General features: G+C 29.2%; 1 protein-coding gene across 1 annotated transcript; it reads left to right on the top strand.

Annotated features, from left to right (window-relative positions):
- The first annotated feature begins 16,251 nt into the window (after positions 1-16,251).
- On the top strand, positions 16,252-21,616 carry LOC130674500 (calponin homology domain-containing protein DDB_G0272472-like). Its single transcript, XM_057479845.1, has 8 exons — positions 16,252-16,660; positions 17,775-18,143; positions 18,233-18,419; positions 19,075-19,193; positions 19,259-19,466; positions 19,538-19,866; positions 21,206-21,373; positions 21,458-21,616. Exons 1-8 carry the CDS (start codon positions 16,628-16,630, stop codon positions 21,608-21,610), a joined length of 1,566 nt encoding a protein of 521 aa, XP_057335828.1. The 5' UTR covers positions 16,252-16,627; the 3' UTR covers positions 21,611-21,616.
- Positions 21,617-21,973: the final 357 nt, after the last annotated feature.

Below are 21,973 nucleotides of genomic sequence, written 5' to 3'. Positions count from 1 at the left end.
CTCAACCTCCTGTATCCAATCCTCCTTCTCTACTATATATACTAGCCCGTCAACCTACTCTTACTCTTACCCGTACATCCGAGTACGACGCGACTTTACCCTGTGCCAGAATCCCAGACAGGGAGGATGAGTTTTCAAGTCTCGACAACCACCAACGAGGCTGTTACATCTATCCCTTCTCATCACGCTCATTCGCACCCTTTACTCTCTTTTACCGCCACCCAAAGTTTGCTTTCTCAAGTCTTCTCAATTGCATATTTTCGTCTAGAGATAAAGAGTGATGAAGAAAAAAAATGAAAAAAAAAAAAAAATGTTTTGTACATACATAAGGCTATACTGTATTAGAAAACAAAAAGAAAAGAAAGAAAATAAAAAATAAACTAGTGTAGACAAAGACATTGACATTCAAAAGCATTATATACATATTCCCCTTGAGCTACTGCGCCAGACAGACAAAACCCTTTTATCAAGACTAAATCCAGACAGGAAAGCTCAATGGCACTAGTCTTGTATCAACGTTTTGGGCTGGCGATTCAAACTATCACGAAAAATATACATATATACTAATAGATGTATAGATGTGACAATCAAGTCTAATGTATAGTTGCTACTATAATTCTTGGATAAGACTCTAGCAAGTGCAGACAAAATACACATGCACTCGCACTGTACATAGAGGAAAACAGTCGAGCTGTAAAATTAGAAAGAATGTTATTCTTGACGCTTGAAACAACGCCAAGAAAATTTTTGAAAAGTCTTTCTCTGCTTATCTTTGACATATGTTTATGTTTCTATTTGGTGAGGCCAAAATTTTAAATGTTCTGGCTTTCCACCAAATAAAATATATTCTAGCTTATTAAATATGTATAGAGCTTTTCAATAAATTCAAGGTGAATACAGTTCAAGCTCGTGATAATTAATGTACCTGAAGATCGCAAGGTTTTTCACGGAACGGAAATACAAAAACGAAATGAAAAGAAAAAAATCTACTAGATCTAGATTTCTGAAATGTTTCGCAAACAGAAAAAACAGATATCTTGAGTCAAGAAAATATTTTTGAAGACAAACGTTTTCGGAAACCAAGTCAAGATTTTCTTGAGCCAAGAGAATTCGTCTTGGTTGGAGAAGATTTCACTTTATCTGAGAAAATTTAGGTCTCCAAAAAAATTTTCTTGAATCAAGAATATTTACCTTCAGTCGAGAATTTGTTTTTTGAGTGCACGGTAGCTGAAAATTGTGGCCAACCCCAAATTATCCCTTAAGTCACCTTTAAGCAGTCAAATTACATAAATTTTTTGGTTCTTGCACGAAAACGTTCCGATCTTCAGGTACATGATAATTAAGCAATTGTCATATGTTTTAGTAAAAAAATTTTGGAAACATTAAAGATTTAGTAGGCTTCTTCGCCATCTTATTTTTCGGTGCACACGTATGTAAATCGTTGCGAATCGCTCGTTATAAACGACGATTGAAATTGTGTTAATAATACGAATGATCAGTGGTGTGTTCTGTACAAATCAAAGTTAATGGCATGCAAATAATGGTTGATTGAAATATCAAGTACATGCAAAAATTTTTTGTTTTAAAAAATTTTTTTATAATAAAAAGTGAGCGATGCTTATAACGAGCGTAAGGACATGGAATTTGAGCGTTCGAAAAAGGGGCAACTTTACCCGGGTCTAAAATAAAACTTGATTTAGACTTGGTGTACCAATACATTCAGAGCCGTTGTTCACAAGACAGACTTGACTTTTTTTACAGAGATATAAAATTCATTGAGTTTTCGCCTTGGTTTAGACTAACTGGCTTACTTAGTCACGATTTAACACGAAAAAGTTTAAATCAAGTTGAAATTGACTTAGTTTAGACTTATTCGACTTAAATTATAGAGCGAAAAAGTCAAAACCAAGGTGAAATGCGAAAAACACATTTCAAACTAAAAAATATTGGTTGCTTTTGACTTAAGTCCAATTGGTCGAACAAGTCTAGAATGACCCTAGTCAAAAAACAAATTCGGATTTAAGTCTCATAGTTCTTAATCAGATTTTTGAGAATCAATTTAGAATGTGAAGATTGACAACAGTATAGAAAGTTATCTTACACGGAGAAAAAAACATGTAATTTCCCTTGTGGACATAGGAAAATATACCATGTAGCATAGGAATATTTACTATGCAACATAGGAAAATGTACTATGTTAACATAGGAATAATTCCTGTGCTACAAAGGAAAAATTACTGTGGTAACATAGGAATCATTCCTATGCTTACGTAGGAATGTTTTCAGTGTTGACACAGTAACTTTTACTATTTTAACATAGGTACTTTTTCTACGTATTATAGGGAAAGTTCCTATGTAACATAGTATTTTTTTCTATATTTCCATAGGGAATTTCCCTATACTTACATCGGAAAAATTCCTATGTCCACATAGGAATAGTTACTATGCCAACATAGGAAAAATTACTGTTTTTTTTTCTCCGTGTAGTTACCCTAGTTACCCTAGTCAAAACAAAAAATTCGGATTTAAATCTCAAAAGTCTCATTTGACGTATTCTCTCCCCTCCCTCTTCTATCTAAAATTTTTCAAAGTCCGAACTATAACTTTTCATTCATTGAGGATTTTGAGGTCTTACTTATAATTCAAAATCGATAAATTATTCGCATTTAGACCTTATAGATCTTATTGAGGATTTTGAGTACCAAAAGTAGAGTTACTTTCTGGGCGGCAAATAAAACCTCAAAGGAATTGAGGCTTTTGAGGATTAAACTAGAATTTGTTTTTTGACTCGGGAAGGCGAATAAATAACTTTTTTTCTATTTGATTCAGCAAGTGAAAAGTAAGATGAATGACTGTCATGCTCGAAGTGAAGATGAATAAGTTCAAACTAAGATCAAAAAATACGAATATAAGCTAAAACTTAGATGAAAACAGCTCTAAAAGTTGATAAAAATTTATTTTAAGTCGAAAAGGTTGAGATCTTATCGGAAAATTGTCGGCAAATCGATAACTTCAAAAGAAAATAAGGTGAAGCGAGCCTAAATCAAGTTTTATTTTTGACCCGGGTATAAAGAAACAAAAAGCGCGATAGAGGACCTTGCTTATTACGGGATTGCTTTTAATGATCTTGGACTGTAAATATAGAAGTAATTATTAATACATACAAAAGTGGTCTTAAATTGTCTCTTTTTTGACTGGCTGTAGACATTGAAGCTCTAAGTTCCAGTGTAGGTAATTATGGAAAATACAGTCGGTAGTCGGGGATAAAACACGATTTAAAGTTTCATGTGATGGCAGCGCTTGCCTTCGGATCATGTTATTAACCACCAGCTTAAAATGCCTTGTCTTATCCCTTGGCACACAATCTATTATTTAATGACAAGAAAAAATTAAACAACAAGTAATGATATTTTATACAGAATTATTGTTTTAACATATAAAAAAATTTATTTATGTACATGTGTGCGTGCATGTGCACATGCGTAGATATATGTATGCATGTTCGCGCGCGCGCGCGCGCGTGTGTGTGTGTGTGTGTGTGTGTGTGTGTGTGTGTGTGTGTGAAATTAATCACTTCCCCAGTTAATCAAATTACACATAGACAAGCGTCTGACTATAACGTTTATATTTTAATTTTTTATTAGCTTAGATGGTCATTATTATTTTGGCTGATAGTATGCATTACCATCAGGTTATTAAGGATTACGATTTTTTATAATAGTAGTAATTATTTTAGATAATAACAGTTGTAATTTCTGGTTATCATAAATAATTGTAAACTTTACCATACAGATGGTAGACACTACCATTCAGATTGTTTATTTAATAATGTAAATGATATTATCAATCATATAATTCAGTTTAAAAATTGTACTATAACTTGATGGTAACTTTTACCATAAAATTTTCTCCGTGTATGAATTGCGATCAAAACTTGTGGAGAACTTGACTAATATATAATATTCTTCATTTGTTATTTATCAATATATTTTCAAAAATAAACTATTTAAAAATAAAAATGTCTATTTATTTAAAATTATTAACATTGGGTGGTTTTTATTATTAGTTTGCGCTTTTTCTGTAAAGTCACGCTACTTTCTGTTGAACACTTCTGGTAGCCCTGTCAGTGTGTTTCCAAAAAAGCGACAGACTACACACAAGACAATTGAATTTATCAAACCCCCATTTGTTCTATTCGACCGCCAATTAGATCGTATAAAAACACGATGTTGATAATTGTCAGGATAAAAAATGAAGCGAAATATTAAAACAAAAAGTAATATAGAGTATGAACACATTACTGTTCCATATATCCGGGGCATTGTTCACTGTCCTTGATCTCATGATGCCAACTCCTTTTGTCTCGTGTCTCAAATGGCGAAGGTGAAGCATCGAACTTGAAAACTCATTTCAATTTCAATATTGTACATTTGCGACATCCAACAAAAAATGTATACTACCACGACTATGTAGATCGTGGGTCGGAATATTGTCAATGTGAGACACGTCTTCTCTTCATTTTTTTTTTAACTTTTAGATGAGATACGTACCCTTGAGTGAATATTTTATTTCAAAACTAATAACGACATCAAAGTTTGATATGATAGCTTTTACTTTTTTTAACATAATGACAAAACCTTTTTTTTTTACTTTTCGTTTGATTTCTCTTTGAAAATGCAAAAAAATTTATAATTCTTTTATTCGCATCGACAAAAATTTGTCCAATGCTTCTAACATACATTCTTTTAATCCGTTAAATAGAAAAAATAAGTGTGCTACAGTTAAAAATGCTGTAACTTTGTCGAAATTGCCTGAAATAGTCTACTAAGACGTTGGCGGGTGTTGACTGCATTCTTCAGTTCAAGGTTACGAGCACACAATGCGCGTGTGGCATATGTATTGCTTATACTACCGAAAATACATCCCCCCATCAAAATATATAAATATAAATACTCAAAGAAAATTCTAGAGAAAGAAAGCAACACAGTTTTTTTTTTAGTTTATTTTTTGCAACCGATTCAAGAAAACGTTTCATCTTTAATTTTTTAGTCCCCTAACAAATAACATATATGAATATATTTATAATAAATAATGATATATTATAAGGTCATTAATATATAATATATAAAAAATGTTTATAATTTAATTACTTATTAAGGTATGAATTAAATATTTGCTGGGGACAAGGTGATAAGGTTATTCTACAATAGATTCGTTGACCTTTACAATGCGTACACCCTTGACGCACTAGCAATGTCATCGACATTCTCTCGCTAGCTTCATAAAGATATCCCGGGGAGAGGTGCAGTGAGATTCTTAGTCTTTGTCGCGCGTGTTCAACAAGCCATTGAACTCAACACTGAGGACAATACACTTTCGACTGAATGCACTGTCGTAATATACAAGTAATACATTATCGACAATATTATCGATAATATAATATACTACGTTAATTTGTTTTGGTATCTTTACAGAAAACTGTACCAAGATATTTTAAATCATTACATAAGACACTGATCAAACGTTATTTTTATCAATATTATGCAACTGTTGCTGAAAATTATTAGGAATTAACCTCACACAGGAAAGAATTTCTGGGCGCAAAAAAAATTTTGTATTATGGAATGGAAACAAAAATTTTCTCGCTTTAACGAAATCCCCGTTTTTAATTTTTTAATTTTTTTGAGACGAGTAAAAATTTTTTGCGCCAAAAAATCCTTTTTTCTGTGCAAAATTAAGATATGATCCTAAAGTTAGCAGACAGTTAAAAATTTTCGAATTTTTTTTTTAACGATTTAATTTGAAAAAAAAAAAAATAAATAAAAATATGCACATGTAGAAAATTTAATAAACTATAGGTGCCATTTTTTAAAAAATTTTTCTTTTATAATTTATTGTTTAAAAAAAAAATCCAAAAGTTATTGGACGTCGGCTAATTTCAATATCATGATTAAGACTGATATTTTTGGAAAGTAAAATAAAAAATAAGTATCTCTATCTGATAAATAAATAAATGTATTTCGTATGCATGGGATTTTTTTTATCAAATAAAATTTAAAACTATTCAAAATAAATAAAAATGTCTATAGTTTTTTGTACTATCAGATTAAGAGCTTAAAAATAACTTGGGCCATTGACAATGTAAGAGTTGTTTTATTAACATCAATAAATATTTTAAATAGAAACAGTACAATTTTAAGACTATTTTATGATTGAATAACAATTTTCTAACTTTGATTTTCGGGTGGATTTCTTATAAGAAATATTTCGATTGCAAAATGGGAAAAAAATTTTCAGAGTAAACGTGGATTAAATTTTTTAGTGAATGATTCCTTATTTATTTTATTTCTTTGGAGTGAAATTCACTCCAAAGGGGAGTTTATTTTACCATTAAAACTCAGGGTCGGTGTGAATGTGGACTAAAATAAAATATACGTCGCTCCGAAATCACTCCACTGAAAAAAAAATCCAAATTTACTCCGTTTTTTCAAACTCCAGTACTTCAAGTGAATTCGAATTGAAATAAAATCCATATTCACTGCCGGTTTTTAAGGGTCTCATGTCAAAAAATACTATTGGTTTGAAAATTAAAACCTTGAGAGAAAAAATGTGCCAACTATAGATTCAGTTTACTCATTGAAGTCGCTGTTGTCTCAACGACGCTGAATTTTGAGTGAAAGACGTCTCGTTTTAGCGAATTGACGACCGTTCGCAGCACATATTTTTCGTTTGCGTATATATATGTATGTAAAGTTTTGTATTTTTATTCTTTGGGCGAATTTCTTAATCGAATTCGAAGGTGAGCTAAATCGGTCGAAAAGTTTGGAAGTAGTGGGCTTACCCGGCTAAAAATAGAAGGATAAAAATACAACGAAAAGTCTAAACTTGGCCGAAATCGAGCATGAACTTTATTAAAAAAAAAAAAAAAATAGGCCGAAGACGCCAAAATTTTATCATCTTTAATAAATAGGATAGAAATTAGCCGATACATGAAATCGGTCAATTTTCAAAAATTTTTTGGCCTTAGTATTTTTTTTTTTAAATAAATTTGTTTTTAGAAAAATTTAGAAAATCTTTCGAAGAATAATTTTAAAGGAATTTTTTTTCTAAGTTTAATTTTAAAATTAAATTCGATTTAATTTTGTACACTGATAAAAAAATTTTTTTCTGACAACTAAATTTTAATTATGACAGCAAAATGAATGGATTGCCCATTGCCAATCATATCTTTGGTTGTTTTTACTAAATATATTATAATCCACTCCCGCTGCTGCTGCCTAGTACCATAACTTCCTCTCCACCATATTTGAATCGTTTATTTGAGAAACCCCATAAGTCATGTTTTTAACGAAATTGGGTTTTTTGCATTTTTGGGTTTTTTGGATGTCCCTCCATAGAAATCAATCAAAATATGCATCAATTCAGCGTTTTAAAAAAAATTAACGGGGTGACAGCAATTTCATGTAATTGAGAAATCCCATAAGTCAATGACTCAAATAAACATATGCAGTTTTAGTTTTACAGAAATCATTTATTTTTTTTTTTATTTAAAATTTGCGCTTTTTTAGGAAATTAATTTCAAATGTTGTTTTATTGTTGGCTGTTATATGACTAATTAAAATGTTTAAATTAATTATAATTTTTTGTAATTTCTGAGTTTCAGAGTTCAAATACATATTTAATACTTCATTTTATCAGTGTAATAAATGATTTGAGTGGAAACATTTAAAAAAACAACGATTTTATAACTTTTTTTTCCGTTTGGTTGAGAAACCCCATAAGTCAATCAACTGTAAATAATTTTTGTAAGTAGTTTCAGTTAAAAAATTAAATTTTTCTTGTTGGAATCTTTTCCAGAGACGCTAACATTATTGTATTAAATTATTTATTTATTATTTAAATGTCAAGTTTTTCCAAAAAAATGTTTTTTGTGTTTCCTGAAAAATTTTGTTTTCTTGACTTATGGGGTTTCTCAAATAAACGATTCATTTATCTTTTCTCCCAAAAAATTTTTCTCTTAGTTTAAGTCTTGATGCAAGCCAACAGCAGTGGGAGTAGTTCGGTGCTCGCCACTAGATCGCGTCCACAGCTTGTAGTGTCCCTGGTAAGAAACTTATTTCAGAGTTTTTATATTCCTAACTTGAAGCATTTATGAGACGGGTACACCTGTGTTATTCAACAGAGTGACTACAGTCTTTTTTATGGAAATATATCTTATATTTCATTAAGACATTAATGTTTTATCGAATATTTATTCTCGATACATACAGAAATAAAAAGTTCATTTTAAGTAAAAAAAAATTGCTGATAATTTTTTTTAATGCATATTCCTATTGTAATATAAAGTTTCGAAGTAAAAAGTATTACTTTCTTAATATTTATAGACATGACAAGAATATGTAAATAAGCATCATTAATTATAAAAGTTTTTTTTTCTACTTTAGACTTTTTTGGTATTTCTTATATATACAGGTGATCCTACCCATAATCATCACAATCAAAAACTTGTGTAGCGGTCTTCACAGCGATAGTAACATTCGGTCGGGTTGAGTAGACGCAAAGTCTCATATTAATTTAGTTACCAGATGTAAATCGGATGACTCGCTAGGTGCACTGAATCTATTGAGCCAAGATATTTCTTTATCATGTGCGTTGAATTCTGGGTGTGCTATTTTTCGCCGTATTTGATTTGTAAAATTCTAGTTTGAATTATTAAGATCCTTGTTTTCGTATATTTGAAATGCAAGATCTAAATTTTTATTTACGGCAATTTATTAATTTCATATTAGAAAAAAATGGTCTGACTGAAAAGTACTTTTACTACTGGAGTCAAAATTTTCCATTTAAATCCATTGAGTTATTGATAACAATGGTTTCTATCAAACAACGTAGTGGAAATTTAAGCGAATGAATGAAGAAGAAACAAGTGATACTGTTGAATAAAATAAAAAAATAATTCCCCATGTTATTCAATGAAAATATGTTTACGAGAAAGGTATATAGCCGACGTGTGTATGCCAGGTCAAGGCCATAGCTGAGCGTACTGACTCATGAGTGTTGCAAGTAACCAGGCAACCAAGAGTAAGAGCAAAAGCAATATCACAGTATCCCAAGAGTCACGAGTGCATCGAACCCAATGACCGTTGCAGTTGCAAGTAGGCGCGTCACCACATCACAAACTCGGCTTGGCTTTGCAAAAGCTCGCTTCTCACTTTTCATACTGATTATTCTCTCGTTTTATTTCTCTCGCTCTCTCTTATTTTTTTTTTTAATCAACTCGGACAGTCTCGTCAAGCTTCGGCAAACTTCGGTTGCATTCCGCGTACATCAACCCCAAGACCGCCCTCGAGAAGTGCATCAAGAGCAATGCCCAACTTGTCGAGACTTTTGAGTAATTATACGACAGCCAGTGACCTGGTATAGACTACAAGATCTGCAAAGCTAACCTACTCCAACTTGAACTTCACTTAGAGATCTTTCGCTTACAATAATACCATTTACTGATTAATCCATATAAATTTATTTATTAATCTTTTGTGAATAAAATTGCTTGGGTTCTATTTATAGATTAAATACCTCAGAGTTATACTAATTTTTTATATGAAATAGTTTTAAAAAAATGAACTTTTTGAATTTAATTTATTCAAAATTTCTATTTTTTAAATTCCAAAATTATTTCAAAAGCTAATGAACAAAATAAATAAACTGATATGTTATTTCTAATAAACTATATAGTCAGAAATATTGTGTTAAGGCCATTTTCAAACAGTGCCCCCCCCCCCTCACTTTTTAAAAATATTCAATGACTTCTAATTGTAATCATGTATTAAAATTTTGATAATTAATTAAAAAAAAAGTTTAAGAATTAATTGAAAAAAGGGCAACGCAGTTGCAATTTCGCCGAGACAGATTTTTAAAAAAATTATTCACAGTTGATATCAATGAGGAGTTAAGCAAAATTTGTTGAATAAATTTTAGTAAAATCTTTATGTCAATATTATAATTTGGAATGTCAAATTTGTCAGGCTAAAATTTATTTAATAAATTTCGTTTTAGTCCTTATGGATTTTAACTGTGAGTATAATTTCTTTAAAAATCTATACTTCGGTGAAATCATAACTGCGTTGTCCTTTTTGTCAATTAATGCTTCAATTTTATATAAATTAATTAATAAAATTGTAGTACTGTTATGACAGTTCAAGGTCATTGAATATTTCAAAAAGTGGGGGCTCTGTTGGTGAATGCCCTTAAATTAAATACAAATCGTATGTTACAAATGGTCTGCACAAATTTTTGTGTCAATTCAACACATTGCGTTTGTGTTGATCTTTAACACAAATTTTATGTCGAATAATTGAACACAAAATCTGTTATTTTGACAAAAAATTTGTGGAATTTCAACAGACTTTTTGTGTTAAAATTAACTAATAAATATGAGCACACAACCGAACTAATTCAAGTAAACTGATCTACCCTTAGTACAACTTTTGTCACTTTAGCAAACAATTAGTTCGATTTTCTGTGATTTTTCTAAAAAACGGAGCTATGAATTATCCTCCCGTAAAATGAGAATAAAAAATCATAAAATCTAATCATAAAAATATTAAAGTTATCTATGATTACATTTAATTGTAATATTGTAAATCAATTATAATCCAAGTTTCCTTGCAGAGAATGCTGCTACAATGCTTTGCTTGGTTATAGTAATGAAGAACTGCGCGGGAGTGTTGAGCTAAACATCACAAATTTTGTGTTAATTTTCGAATAACACAGAAATGTGTTACATTACAGATTTTCTAATCATTTAACATAAAAAATCAGTTAAAGTAAAATAACACAAACGGTTTGTGTTGAATTAACAGCTTTTTGTTGAAAATCAACACAAAAAATTTAACTAAATATCCTGATTAAACAACTGAATTCGACCGAATTAAAAATTTTAATTCGGTTATATTCTGTCGAATTCTGCAAAACAGAATTCAACTGAATTGAAAATTAGAATTTGAATTAAACAGAATAAAACCGATTTAAAAATTTCAAATTCGTTTTAATTCAGTTTAATTCGGATTCAAAACCAGAAATTGGATAATTATTTTTTAATTAATCAGAATTAAACCGAATAAAATTATTTAAATTCGTTTTAATTTGGACAAATTCTAGTTTTCCTGCCGAATTAGACAGAATTCATTTTTAAGTTAGGTGCCGAATTAACAGAATTTATCTGAATTAAATAGAATTAAAAATTTAATTCTGTTTAATTCGATCGAATTTAGTTGTTTAATCAGGGTAATTTTTTAATACAAATGCACAAAACTTCTAACTGTGTAATGCTTAAAAAAATATCTACGATTAAAAAACATAAATTTAATTTTGGTAATTAACTATAGTATTGAAAAGTGAAATTTTTAAAACAATTACTTACAAAAAAAGACTTTTTTTTTTAGTTTGTTTCTCCCAAAGAGAAAATTGTGAAAAAAGTTGATAAATTTTTAAAAATATTAATGCAAAAGAGTTTAAAAATTTTAGTTTGCCATCAGTCTCGGTATTTATAAAATATGGTGACGCTCAAACGGTAGGATTATAAAGCAAAGGGTCTGAGTTATAAGAGGAAAGAAGCAGTTTGAGATCCGCTGAAGGGCCGTCGTACTGAACAGGGTGAACGCACTTAGCATCGTTTTGCAACACAACACAAAGAGTATGATTACAAGTACGTACACAGTGACATGGGTGCGCAAAGAACGAATACGACGACGGAGTTACAGCGATTACATGCACTCAACTCATTTAGTTGCATATATACGTATAAAATAAATGTACTTGTATATGAATTAGTGTAGTAAGTTATCTTTCATGTGTAGGTTGTTACTTGCTTCAAATAAATGTAACAGATTGAACATTGTGAGTAGTTAGAGCACATACATGAAAGTACAATGCCAGTGCAATTGGTTGTATAGGACACCATGTGCATCTACGAACAGCCGTGGAGACCACTGTCCCCTTCCAAGGCTGCAAGGCCACCGCCCCACTGAACCAATTGTACCACTTTTACGTTTTTCATGCCATTTTATCACTAATTTAAATATATTTTTTTATATAATACGTGTAATTAATAATATTTATATTTTTAAATGAGTAAAAACTTCTTTGAATATATTACACTGAAAAAAAAAAATTTCCTGTAAAAGCAAAACCGTTGGGTTTTAGTAACCATCTAAAGTTTAAAAAATCATAGATTGTTAATATAACAATACTTTATTAACGTAAAGTTTAGGTTGCTACACGTAGAGTAATTTTTAGTAACAATTACCCAAAAAATATGATAAATATATAAATTTTTCCCATGCACATTGTAAAATATACTCTCTAAAAATGAATCAGTGAAATTAACTTCGAACTAGTGAATATTCACTAGGAACCAGCTATAAGTATACCACTGGTTGAATTAGTAGCTGTAGAAATAGTGACTACTGATTCGTAGTAGATTTTACTAATTCATTTTTAGAGATTACTACTCGATAACATGTAAATGAAGGGCAATTTTTGCCAACAACATAGTAAATATTTAGTTACTGGCTAGATGTCCTTACAGTAGCAAATTTTATGGGTAATTTTTACTCAAAAATTATCTGCGTGTATATTACCCACACAATGTTTTGTTCAATCACCCGAGTCAAAAAACAGATTCTATTTTAATTCTCAAAAGCCTCAATTCTTTTGATGTTTTATTTGCTGCCCAGAAAGTAACTCTACCTTAGTACTCAAAATCCTCAATGAGAGCTATGAGGTCTAAATGCGAATAATTTATCGATTTTAAATTATAAGTAAGACCTCAAAATCCTCAACGAATGAAAAGTTATATTTCGGACTTTGAAAAATTTTAGATAGAAAAGGGAGGGGAGAGAATACGTCGAATGAAACTTTTGAGGTTCAAATGCGGATCAAATTATTCCTTTGTTTTGAGTATTTTGAGGCTTTAATCCAGATTATGTTACTTCAGTTTAGTCCTCAAAGTGGGAAAATTGGTCGTAACTACTACTTTGAGGACTAAACTAGGATAATTTCCGTTACTGCCCTCAATCTTCAAAATCTAAATTGATTCTCAAAAATGTCATAGAGAACTTTGAGACTTAAATCCAAATTTGTTTTTTGACTCGGGCAACTAGATATAGATGGTTGCTACGATAATACATATTCTACCCCGCTTAGAAAAAGGGCAGTAACTTCACTTACAGTTTTTCGTTTTAACTAATATTAAATTAATATTTGTAAGACAGAAAGGCAGTAAATTAACTTACTGCCCTTTTCCTAAGCACGGCAGAATTGCTATATCTTAAAACTAGGCTGTACTTAACAAAGTTTCGAATTTTAGATTTCTATTAATTCATTACTTGACTATCATCACAGCGATTTCTTTTACTTCCGTCCAAAAGCATAAGACAACTTCCTCGGAAAATTTTCATCATTCGAGTCCCATAAATATTTTAAACGTAACTAAAAATCTAAAATTTGAGAATTTGTTAGATGCAGCCCAGCCTTAAATTGACAATACTTTTATTTAAAATTGTGAAGCATTGTCAATTTAACAATACATTTTTTTATGATAATTATCTACTATTAGCAATACTTTAGATGGTGACCATAATCACACTTTTTTTCAGTGATCTACTCTAATAAGTACAAAAAAAAAATATTAATCATTGAAATTACTACTATATTAATAATACATTTTTTAAAAATATATATTTTAATGTATGATCTATTAAAAAAAGTTTTGAGTGAAAAAAGTGTAGGTAATTTATGAAATATTTTTAAAAATGTCTTCATAATAAATAATTATTTTATAAAATTTTTGTTTTACTTTGAGTCATTCATGTAAATTAAAAATTTAAAAAAAAAACTTTCGATTGAAACAAATAATTGAAGCTAGTATCATTAGTGTTCGATGAATAATTAAATATTCTAAGATATTTAATGGTTTTTATTAAATAATTTTGATAAATATTTATAAAGTTTGTTATATAATTTCGATTACAAGCTCTAAGCAAGAAAACGTTAAAATATTAAAGTAAATTTTATCGAATGAATAAAAGCTGACATTTGCGAACCCCAGGAAATGCGTTTGCAAATGGGAACTTCTAGACTGGCGGGGATTGACCCAGACACCCCCTCCAGTAGACAACTCTCCCTCCATGAGTATCCGTCGTTTCTAGAACCCTACTTCGCCATAGCATGGGGTATAAACCCCGTTGGTTCGAAAGATAAAGGACTGTCACACCACCCACTAACTATACGTACATACACATCTATGTCGATTTATACTCACAGATACATATATACGTATAGATATATATATAGTATATCAGGCATATTAAAGCACAAACTTGGCTTCTTTTTTGTTCCGTTTTAGTCATTATTAATTTTTTATTTAAACTGAGTCACGATGTAAATCAGTTTTTACAGATAGTACGGATGTGTGAATAATATACGAATCGAATAATTTAAATTATCCGTAAGTTTTTTTTATTATTTAATTCGAATTCGAATGTTCGCTCCAAATTTCGAACATTAAATTTTTATCTTACTTTTGATAAATAATCCAAATTTTGTTTGCAACAACTTACGAATAATTCGAAACCTTACGAATAACTAAAAAATTGCAAGCTATTCAATTTGAATAACAAAATTCGATTCAACACGAATAGTTCGTAATTTCGAATCATTATTAAATCCTCAACAGATTGATAGTTTTTTAAAATACAATAATAGATAATATGCGAAATTGTAATTATTTATGTGATAATTTCAGAAAAAAAGAGCTCAAGAATCCTATGACTAATGGCGTGTTTGGGTGCCTGTTCTTGTCAACTTGGAGTAGAGCCGATGAATACCGAAAGAATCCGATTGTCAATTTAAAAATCAAAAATTGTTTTATTTTTAAAATTTATTAACAAAGGGTTTTTTTTTAATACACTGATCACAAAAATTAAGGGATGTAAACAAAATTGCAAATTTTTGAGTGATTTTCAACAGACTGTAACTCGAAGAAAAATGGTCGTAGAATAAAACTAAAAAAAGAAAATTATACCCTCAAGTTTCTAGTTTTTAGATTTGGACTTCATTTTTTTCGCATTCTAATTACAGTAGGACCTCGTTATAAGACTATTAGTTTCTCTCTCAAACTATCGCGATACCTGGTTTATAAAAAAGACAAAATGATACTCTTATAACGAGGTCCGGCTCTATATGCCGTGGTCAAACATATCATCATTTGTTACAATGATCAAGTCGTCGTTATCCATAATTTAATTTTTGTTTTTCGTGAATAAGAAAAATGATTTGAAATGATTCAAAACAATTTGAATCAACTAATACATAAATATACACAGCATGGATTAAATCATTTTTCTTAATCAGGGTTTTTAATTTAAAATATCTTATTAAAATCTATTAAAAAATATCTTATTTTTAATTAAACAATTGGTGATTTTGATAAATATATCAATTGACTTATTATTCAAGCAGCAACTGTTTAAATTATATAAATATATAATGTTCGGAAAATCGCGTTCACTTTTGAAATTTTTCGAGGCTGTTCCGAGCAGCCCAGAACAAGCAGCAATATCCATAAAACAAATTTAAAAACATAACATATTAATAAAATAAATGTATTTGCAATAACAATTTTCTTTGTTATCTACTATACAAACAAATAATTTTTGACTTACATACATAATTATTCATCAAAAATACAAATTTTCTAATCATTAAATAACTTTAAACAGAAAAATTTTTAGTAAAAATTACCTACAAAATATGATATTGTGAGGACATGGGGAAAATATAAAAATTTTTCCCATGCACATTGTAAAATATACTATTGGATAGCGTGTAATTGAAGTGCAATTTCTACTAACAACATAGTAAAAATTTAGTTACTGACTATATGGCCTTACAGTACCAAAATTTATGGGTAATTTTTACTCAAGAATTATCTGCGTGATTTTTTAATTTATAAAAATAAATCCTATTTCAAATGTTAGACAGATTTAACACAAATTGTGTAATTTATGCACCAAAGAAATTATAATTTTACAATAAACTAAGAAATTGTTTACAAAAAAAAAAATTGTTTCATGAAAGTTCGTTAATACACTTTTTTTTTTTAAATATGTATATTATTAGGCCTCGGGCAATCCCATGTCCGGCCAACTTAGTAGGATTTAAATTCAATTTTCAACCCGAATCAAATTCACTTTATAAACCAGATCAAATTTAAAGTCATTAATGCGTGTCTAGCCACCTAGCAGACTTATAACAAAGTTAATGACAAAAATTTTCAACATGATAATTGGCATTAATAGGCGGTTACCTTATCAGCATTTTACTGTAGAAATCTATTTTACCATTGCGCGTAGTCATATAGATAACTAGTGAAGTGAACAATTTACGATTTTCGAAAAACAAATTATAGATTACCCGATTTTGTATCACTATGGAAACAGCATAACAATTTTTAACAACGCCTAGAATTATAATGTGAAATATTTAAAATTATTTATCAAATGAATATGGTTAAAATAAGTTATTGATGATATACATTAATTAAAATATATATTCATTGACAAAAATGAAGTTGAAATCTAAAGAAATTAGTAAAAAGGTTTGTTATACATTGAACTATAACTATTTTCATTGCATTGTTTAGTTATAGAGTCAAACTTATACCAAGAAATTTCTTTTTCAAACTTTCGGGCCAGTTTTTCAAACCGGGTTCATTTTTATCCAGGTTTAAATTAATATTGCTAGTATATCTAGATATAGATATATATATATATATATATACTAGCAATAGTAATTAAAACCCGGTTTGATAATTCACACCGTCAATTCACATCAAGCAAACCGTGTAACGTCTTCGGGGACCATTTTCACACCAAAACTTTTTTTAAAATGTAGGGAAAAGGGGGGGGGGGGGGCAAACGGGTTCCCCCCAAAATTTTATAAAAAAAAAATTTTAATTTTTAAGTGTTCTTTAAACATTCCAAAATCACTTTTGTAAATATAATTGAGCGTTATTTTAAATTTTTTTGTTAAAATTTTTCAAAAATCAATTGTTAGTCAAAAAATGTTAATGACTTTCATTTTATGATAAAAACTATAATAAACTTTTTGTTCTTACTTTAGATTCAATAATTGTGTAAAATGTAGCTTTTCTTTATATAGGGTAGAGGTACCATTTGTAGCCACTGCTCTATTTTTGGACATTTAATCTTTTATTTTAATTAATGAAAAAGTGTAAAATAAAATTTTCATTTTAATATTGGGATAGAAGTATCTTTAAACATATTTTTAAGATTGATTATGTTATTGGGTCTTTTATAAATTATTTTATTTTAATTTTTCAAGTGTCCAAAATTGGCCCTAAAGTGCCCAAAAACGGTACTTCTACCTTATATTACTTACAAAGATATTTATTTTAATCAAACTTATTTAATATTGAGAAATTTCTTTTTCTTTCACCTTTTTAAGGAGGTACCATATTATGCCCGCAAAAATGAAAATTTTTTCTATTTACTTTGAGTATTATTACAAAAAAAAAATATTTAGCGTACTTGGGTCCTCAAAAACAATATTTCCTTAATTACCCCGTTTTGCCCCTGCCACCCCTATAGTTAAGCGATTATATATTTTGCCTACAAAATAGAAACTCTAAAATTTTCCAATATTTTCTCGTTGTAAATGAACTTAAAAATATAGTGTATATTTTTTTTAAGTCATCAGTTACAGCTTTGACACTTTGCATTTCTGAAAATACATTTAATCGCTTAAATGAATACACAACTGAAGCTGAACGTATAAATTTAATTGCTGAAAAGAAGGCTAAAAAATTAGCAGAACTTAAAAATGCTTCGAATGAATTAAGTAAAGATTGGCCTGATGCCATTGCCAATATTACAAAAAAACGTCGGGAAGAATTGTTATCAAGAAAACGGCGAGTTAATGAAGAAAATGTGAAATTACTAAAACAACTTGCCGATGAAAACCTCAAGGAACGTATGAAAATTGTTAAAGAAGCACAAAAATTAATTTTATATAAGAAACCTCAATGCAGGCTCATTAATTCTGCTCTTTTTACTTCTGAGGTAAATGATAACTTATATTTGCTAAATACTTTTATTAATTATAGTTTTATATTTTAACAATTATATAAATCTAATGATAATTATATAAGTGTTTTAGAGAGTTACAAGCCCAGATAGAGTTTAATAAAATGATCAAAAATATTGACAATGAGCAAAATCAAGAATATATCGAAAAACTAAGAAAAGATACTGAAGACTTTGATAATGAGAAGCAAATCGCAGCTAAAAAATTGTGGGAAAAAAAAGAAAATTATAGAAATGAATTAAAAACACAGAAAGTAGTTTTATATATTTTTTTTCTTAATGGTCACGTAAGCCCGGGAAATTTCAAATTTTAAATTTCTATGTCCAATTCTTGGAGTTTTGAACTCAAAATATCTCAATAACTATTGAGTTTTCGAAAAAAGTATAAGATGCCTTTTTTGTAGAAAATTTCAAACGCTACAAAAAAAGTCAATTTCATTTTTTCGGATAACTCAATATTTACAGAGATATTTGCAAAAAACCTATCACACTTTTTATTTGATAACTTAAATTTCCAATGGAAAATTTTTCATTTCGTTTACTAAAGTAAATATAATTTTTCTAAGCTTTAATTTTCATCGATCTCATGGGAAAGTATATTTAGTATTCAAAAATTTACTACAAAATTAATTTTTTAATATTAAAAATCAAAAATTGTTTTTGCAAAAGTTGCTTTTTCTATTTTTTTAATAATTTTCTTTCGTAACTAAAGATAAAAATTTATGATAAAAATGGCAACTAGACGCTGGGGTTCTTCAGGTCCTTGTGACTGTTATGAATCGTACCGGAATTTTGAATGTTCAGGATTAATTTTATAAATAATTATTTTGTATTCAACGAAAAAATTAATTGTAACTCCGGATTATTTCTATCGATGATTAATGGAAAATAAATTTTTATAACAGGATTGAAAATTCGGAGTCTAATTTAAAGAAAATAGAATCTTTTGATAGAAATGCTGATAAAAAAGATCTAGATAATGTAATTGAAGAATTGAAACTAATCGAACAATGCGAAGCTGAACAGGTTATCAATAATAATTAAATAATTTTTTTTTCGTCTAATATATTAATTTTTTTTTATGATTGTAGATGAGAAACAAGAAGCAAAAGTTACAGGAAATGTTTTTAGAGTCAATTAAAAATAAGGAATTAGAACAGGAGAGACTTAAAAATCATGATATTTCAGTAAATAATCTAGTAGAAGCTTATGCTAAAGCAAAAGATCATTTAAATGAGATGACTCAGGCAAAGTGGAAAGAAATTCAAGCAGAAAAAATACGTCGCTCAGAATTGATGGGTAAGACGATGTATATTTTAAAAAATATTTTTATTATATACTTAATATGTACTTTTATATTGTGGGCATAGCAAAAAAATGTGCTGTTATTTGGGAGACCGATGAAAAAGAAAGTGAAGACCGTTTACAAAAAGCGATTCAGGAGCGAGAAGAAATTGAAATTGAAAAAATGAAAGCAAGAGAAAATAAAAAACAAAAATTGAAAGCAGATATCGAAAAATATCAAGCTGAACATGCAGCGACTATTGAAAAAAGGAAACAGGAAGAAGAAAATGAAAAAAAATGGGAAGCCTACCAAAGATACAAAAGGGATGAATACAATAAAGAAATAAAACTTAAAGAAATGCAAAAAGAACAGATTGAAAAGAAGAAAATTGCTCAAGATTTGAAAACTCAAATGGTAAATTATATTTAGGAAGTATAGATCTTATTTTGATTTTATTACACAGAAAAAAAGGATTTTTCGGGGCACTCTCTAAAAACAAATTAGTGAACATCATGATGACAGTCGCTGTTTGACATTGAATAGTCACTTATAGCTAGTGAAAAATATATCACTATTTGAATTAGTGACATAAGGTAAAAGACCCAGTTATTGACTCTGGCCCAGTTTCTGACCTTTTCGACTTTTTTCTTACTCATTTAAAAAACTATAACTTTAAAAAGAAGATCAATTTTATCTTAATTTATTGTAATTTATTCTGAGCCTAATTAATGACAATTTAAAAAACACAGAAAATATTAACTGAATAAAAACAAATATTTTAGCCATAATATAAGCGGCTGAGGAAGCCATTTTTTAAGTAGAGTCTAAACAGTTTACGTTAGGAGGTACGACGGCTGAATCTGTGCAATAATTTATCATGTATCAAAAATAGATGGATAGATCAATATTTAATTGAAATTTATTTTAATACATTTATAAAATATATTAAAATGAGTTTTGTTGTTGAAATTTGAGGGTCAGAAACTGGGCCACTGTAAGGATTAGAAACTGCGACCTGAAAAATTCTGACGATCAGAAACTAAGTCTCTGAATGTCAATTTTTAAAACGTCAATTTAAATTTTTAATTAAATTCAAATAATTATTTTACGCGCATGACTTTATTTGAAAAATCATAAACTAATCGATAGAATCATTATTTTTTTCAATAAATTAAATCTTACATTAATTATTATAGTATAACCCCAACCGACACTCTAAAAAGGTCAGAAACTGGGCCCCTTACCTTACTTTTCACTAGTAAACAGCCAATTGGCACCCCAACATTATCACCTACACCATGACATGTCCATAACATTACCACCCAGGGGCGAGCGCTTATCAGCAGTTCTACCCTGTCCTATAACCCTGAGCGCTCAACAGCAGTTCGGGTTTCCTGCCGATTTTCCTACTAATCCTTCACCTGCTATTGTAAAAATAATTATTTGGAGTTGGAATTAATAACAAAATATTTTAAATCGCGAAAATTAAATAAATTAATAATTAATAATATAATCAATGACCAAAGTCCACCGGGGATCTATCGACACACCAATGAGGCCGAACCTAGACTTGAATATTAATTAAAAATATTTTAATTAGTACTAGAGAAATTCCTGAACGTAACACCTAATTGCGCAAAAATTACTCAAGTTGACTGTAAAAATAATTTAAAAAAAAAAAAAAAAATTTCAATCATTTCATTACAAGCTCTTGCTAATTCATTTCTTTTATTTTTATGCTCACGTTTTGTAGAAAGAACAAGAGGATCTGCGCAGAGAAGAAATGATAAAAAATGATGATTCAATATACACAACGGAAGCTCTCAAAAAGATTAATGAAAAAGTTTTGGCTTATGGAGAAGAAGTCTTAGAAGAATCTAGAGGCGTTCGCCCTCTATTTCCCATAATAAAAGTTATCGAGGTAAGGAACGCTCAGACAATACTTTTTTGGAGTAATATATTAGGAGCATTTGATTATAGATATATTTTTTATTTTTTTTTCAAGCAATTCAAAAAAGAAAATAAATTTTTACTACCAACGAAATATGAACAACATGATTCGCCAAAGCAAAAATGTGGAATAAGAAAAATTAAATCAAAGCAATTCTGTTCGAATAAGAAATGCATTTCAAACAATTTTGTGCAAATAAAAGAATAAAATTAAATTATGAAGAAATAAAATAATCGATAGTTTTTTTTATATTAACCCTCGCGTATTTCTAAAATCATTAGGATCCTGGGGCAAAATGATCCATTAGTGTTGAGATAGAAAACAAATTTTTCTTAACTTCCCGCTATGAAAATAGTAAATTTCCAAAAATTCTGGAAGTTATTGTTTTCATTCCGATTTTCGGCAATTGACCCTAGTCAAAATAAAAAATTCGGTTTTAAATCTCAAAATTCTCTATGATATTTTTGAGAATCAATTAAAAATTTGAAGATTGACGGCAGTAATGGAAATTATCCTAGTTGTCCTCAAAGGAGTAGTTACGACCAATTTTACCACTTTGAGGACTAAACT

The sequence above is a fragment of the Microplitis mediator genome, chromosome 9 (genome assembly GCF_029852145.1).
Source record: "Microplitis mediator isolate UGA2020A chromosome 9, iyMicMedi2.1, whole genome shotgun sequence".
Taxonomy (NCBI): domain Eukaryota; kingdom Metazoa; phylum Arthropoda; class Insecta; order Hymenoptera; family Braconidae; genus Microplitis; species Microplitis mediator.
The sequence above is the reverse complement of the archived record's forward strand: the minus strand, read 5'-3'. Positions and strand labels throughout refer to the sequence as shown.

Coding starts and splice junctions, on each gene's coding strand:
- LOC130674500 (XM_057479845.1), top strand. CDS start 16,628: ATGAAGTTGAAATCTAAAGAAATTAGTAAAAAG. Junction 18,144..18,232: donor CTGCTCTTTTTACTTCTGAG/GTAAATGATAAC, acceptor TAATTATATAAG/TGTTTTAGAGAGTTACAAGC. Junction 19,194..19,258: donor AACAATGCGAAGCTGAACAG/GTTATCAATAAT, acceptor TTATGATTGTAG/ATGAGAAACAAGAAGCAAAA.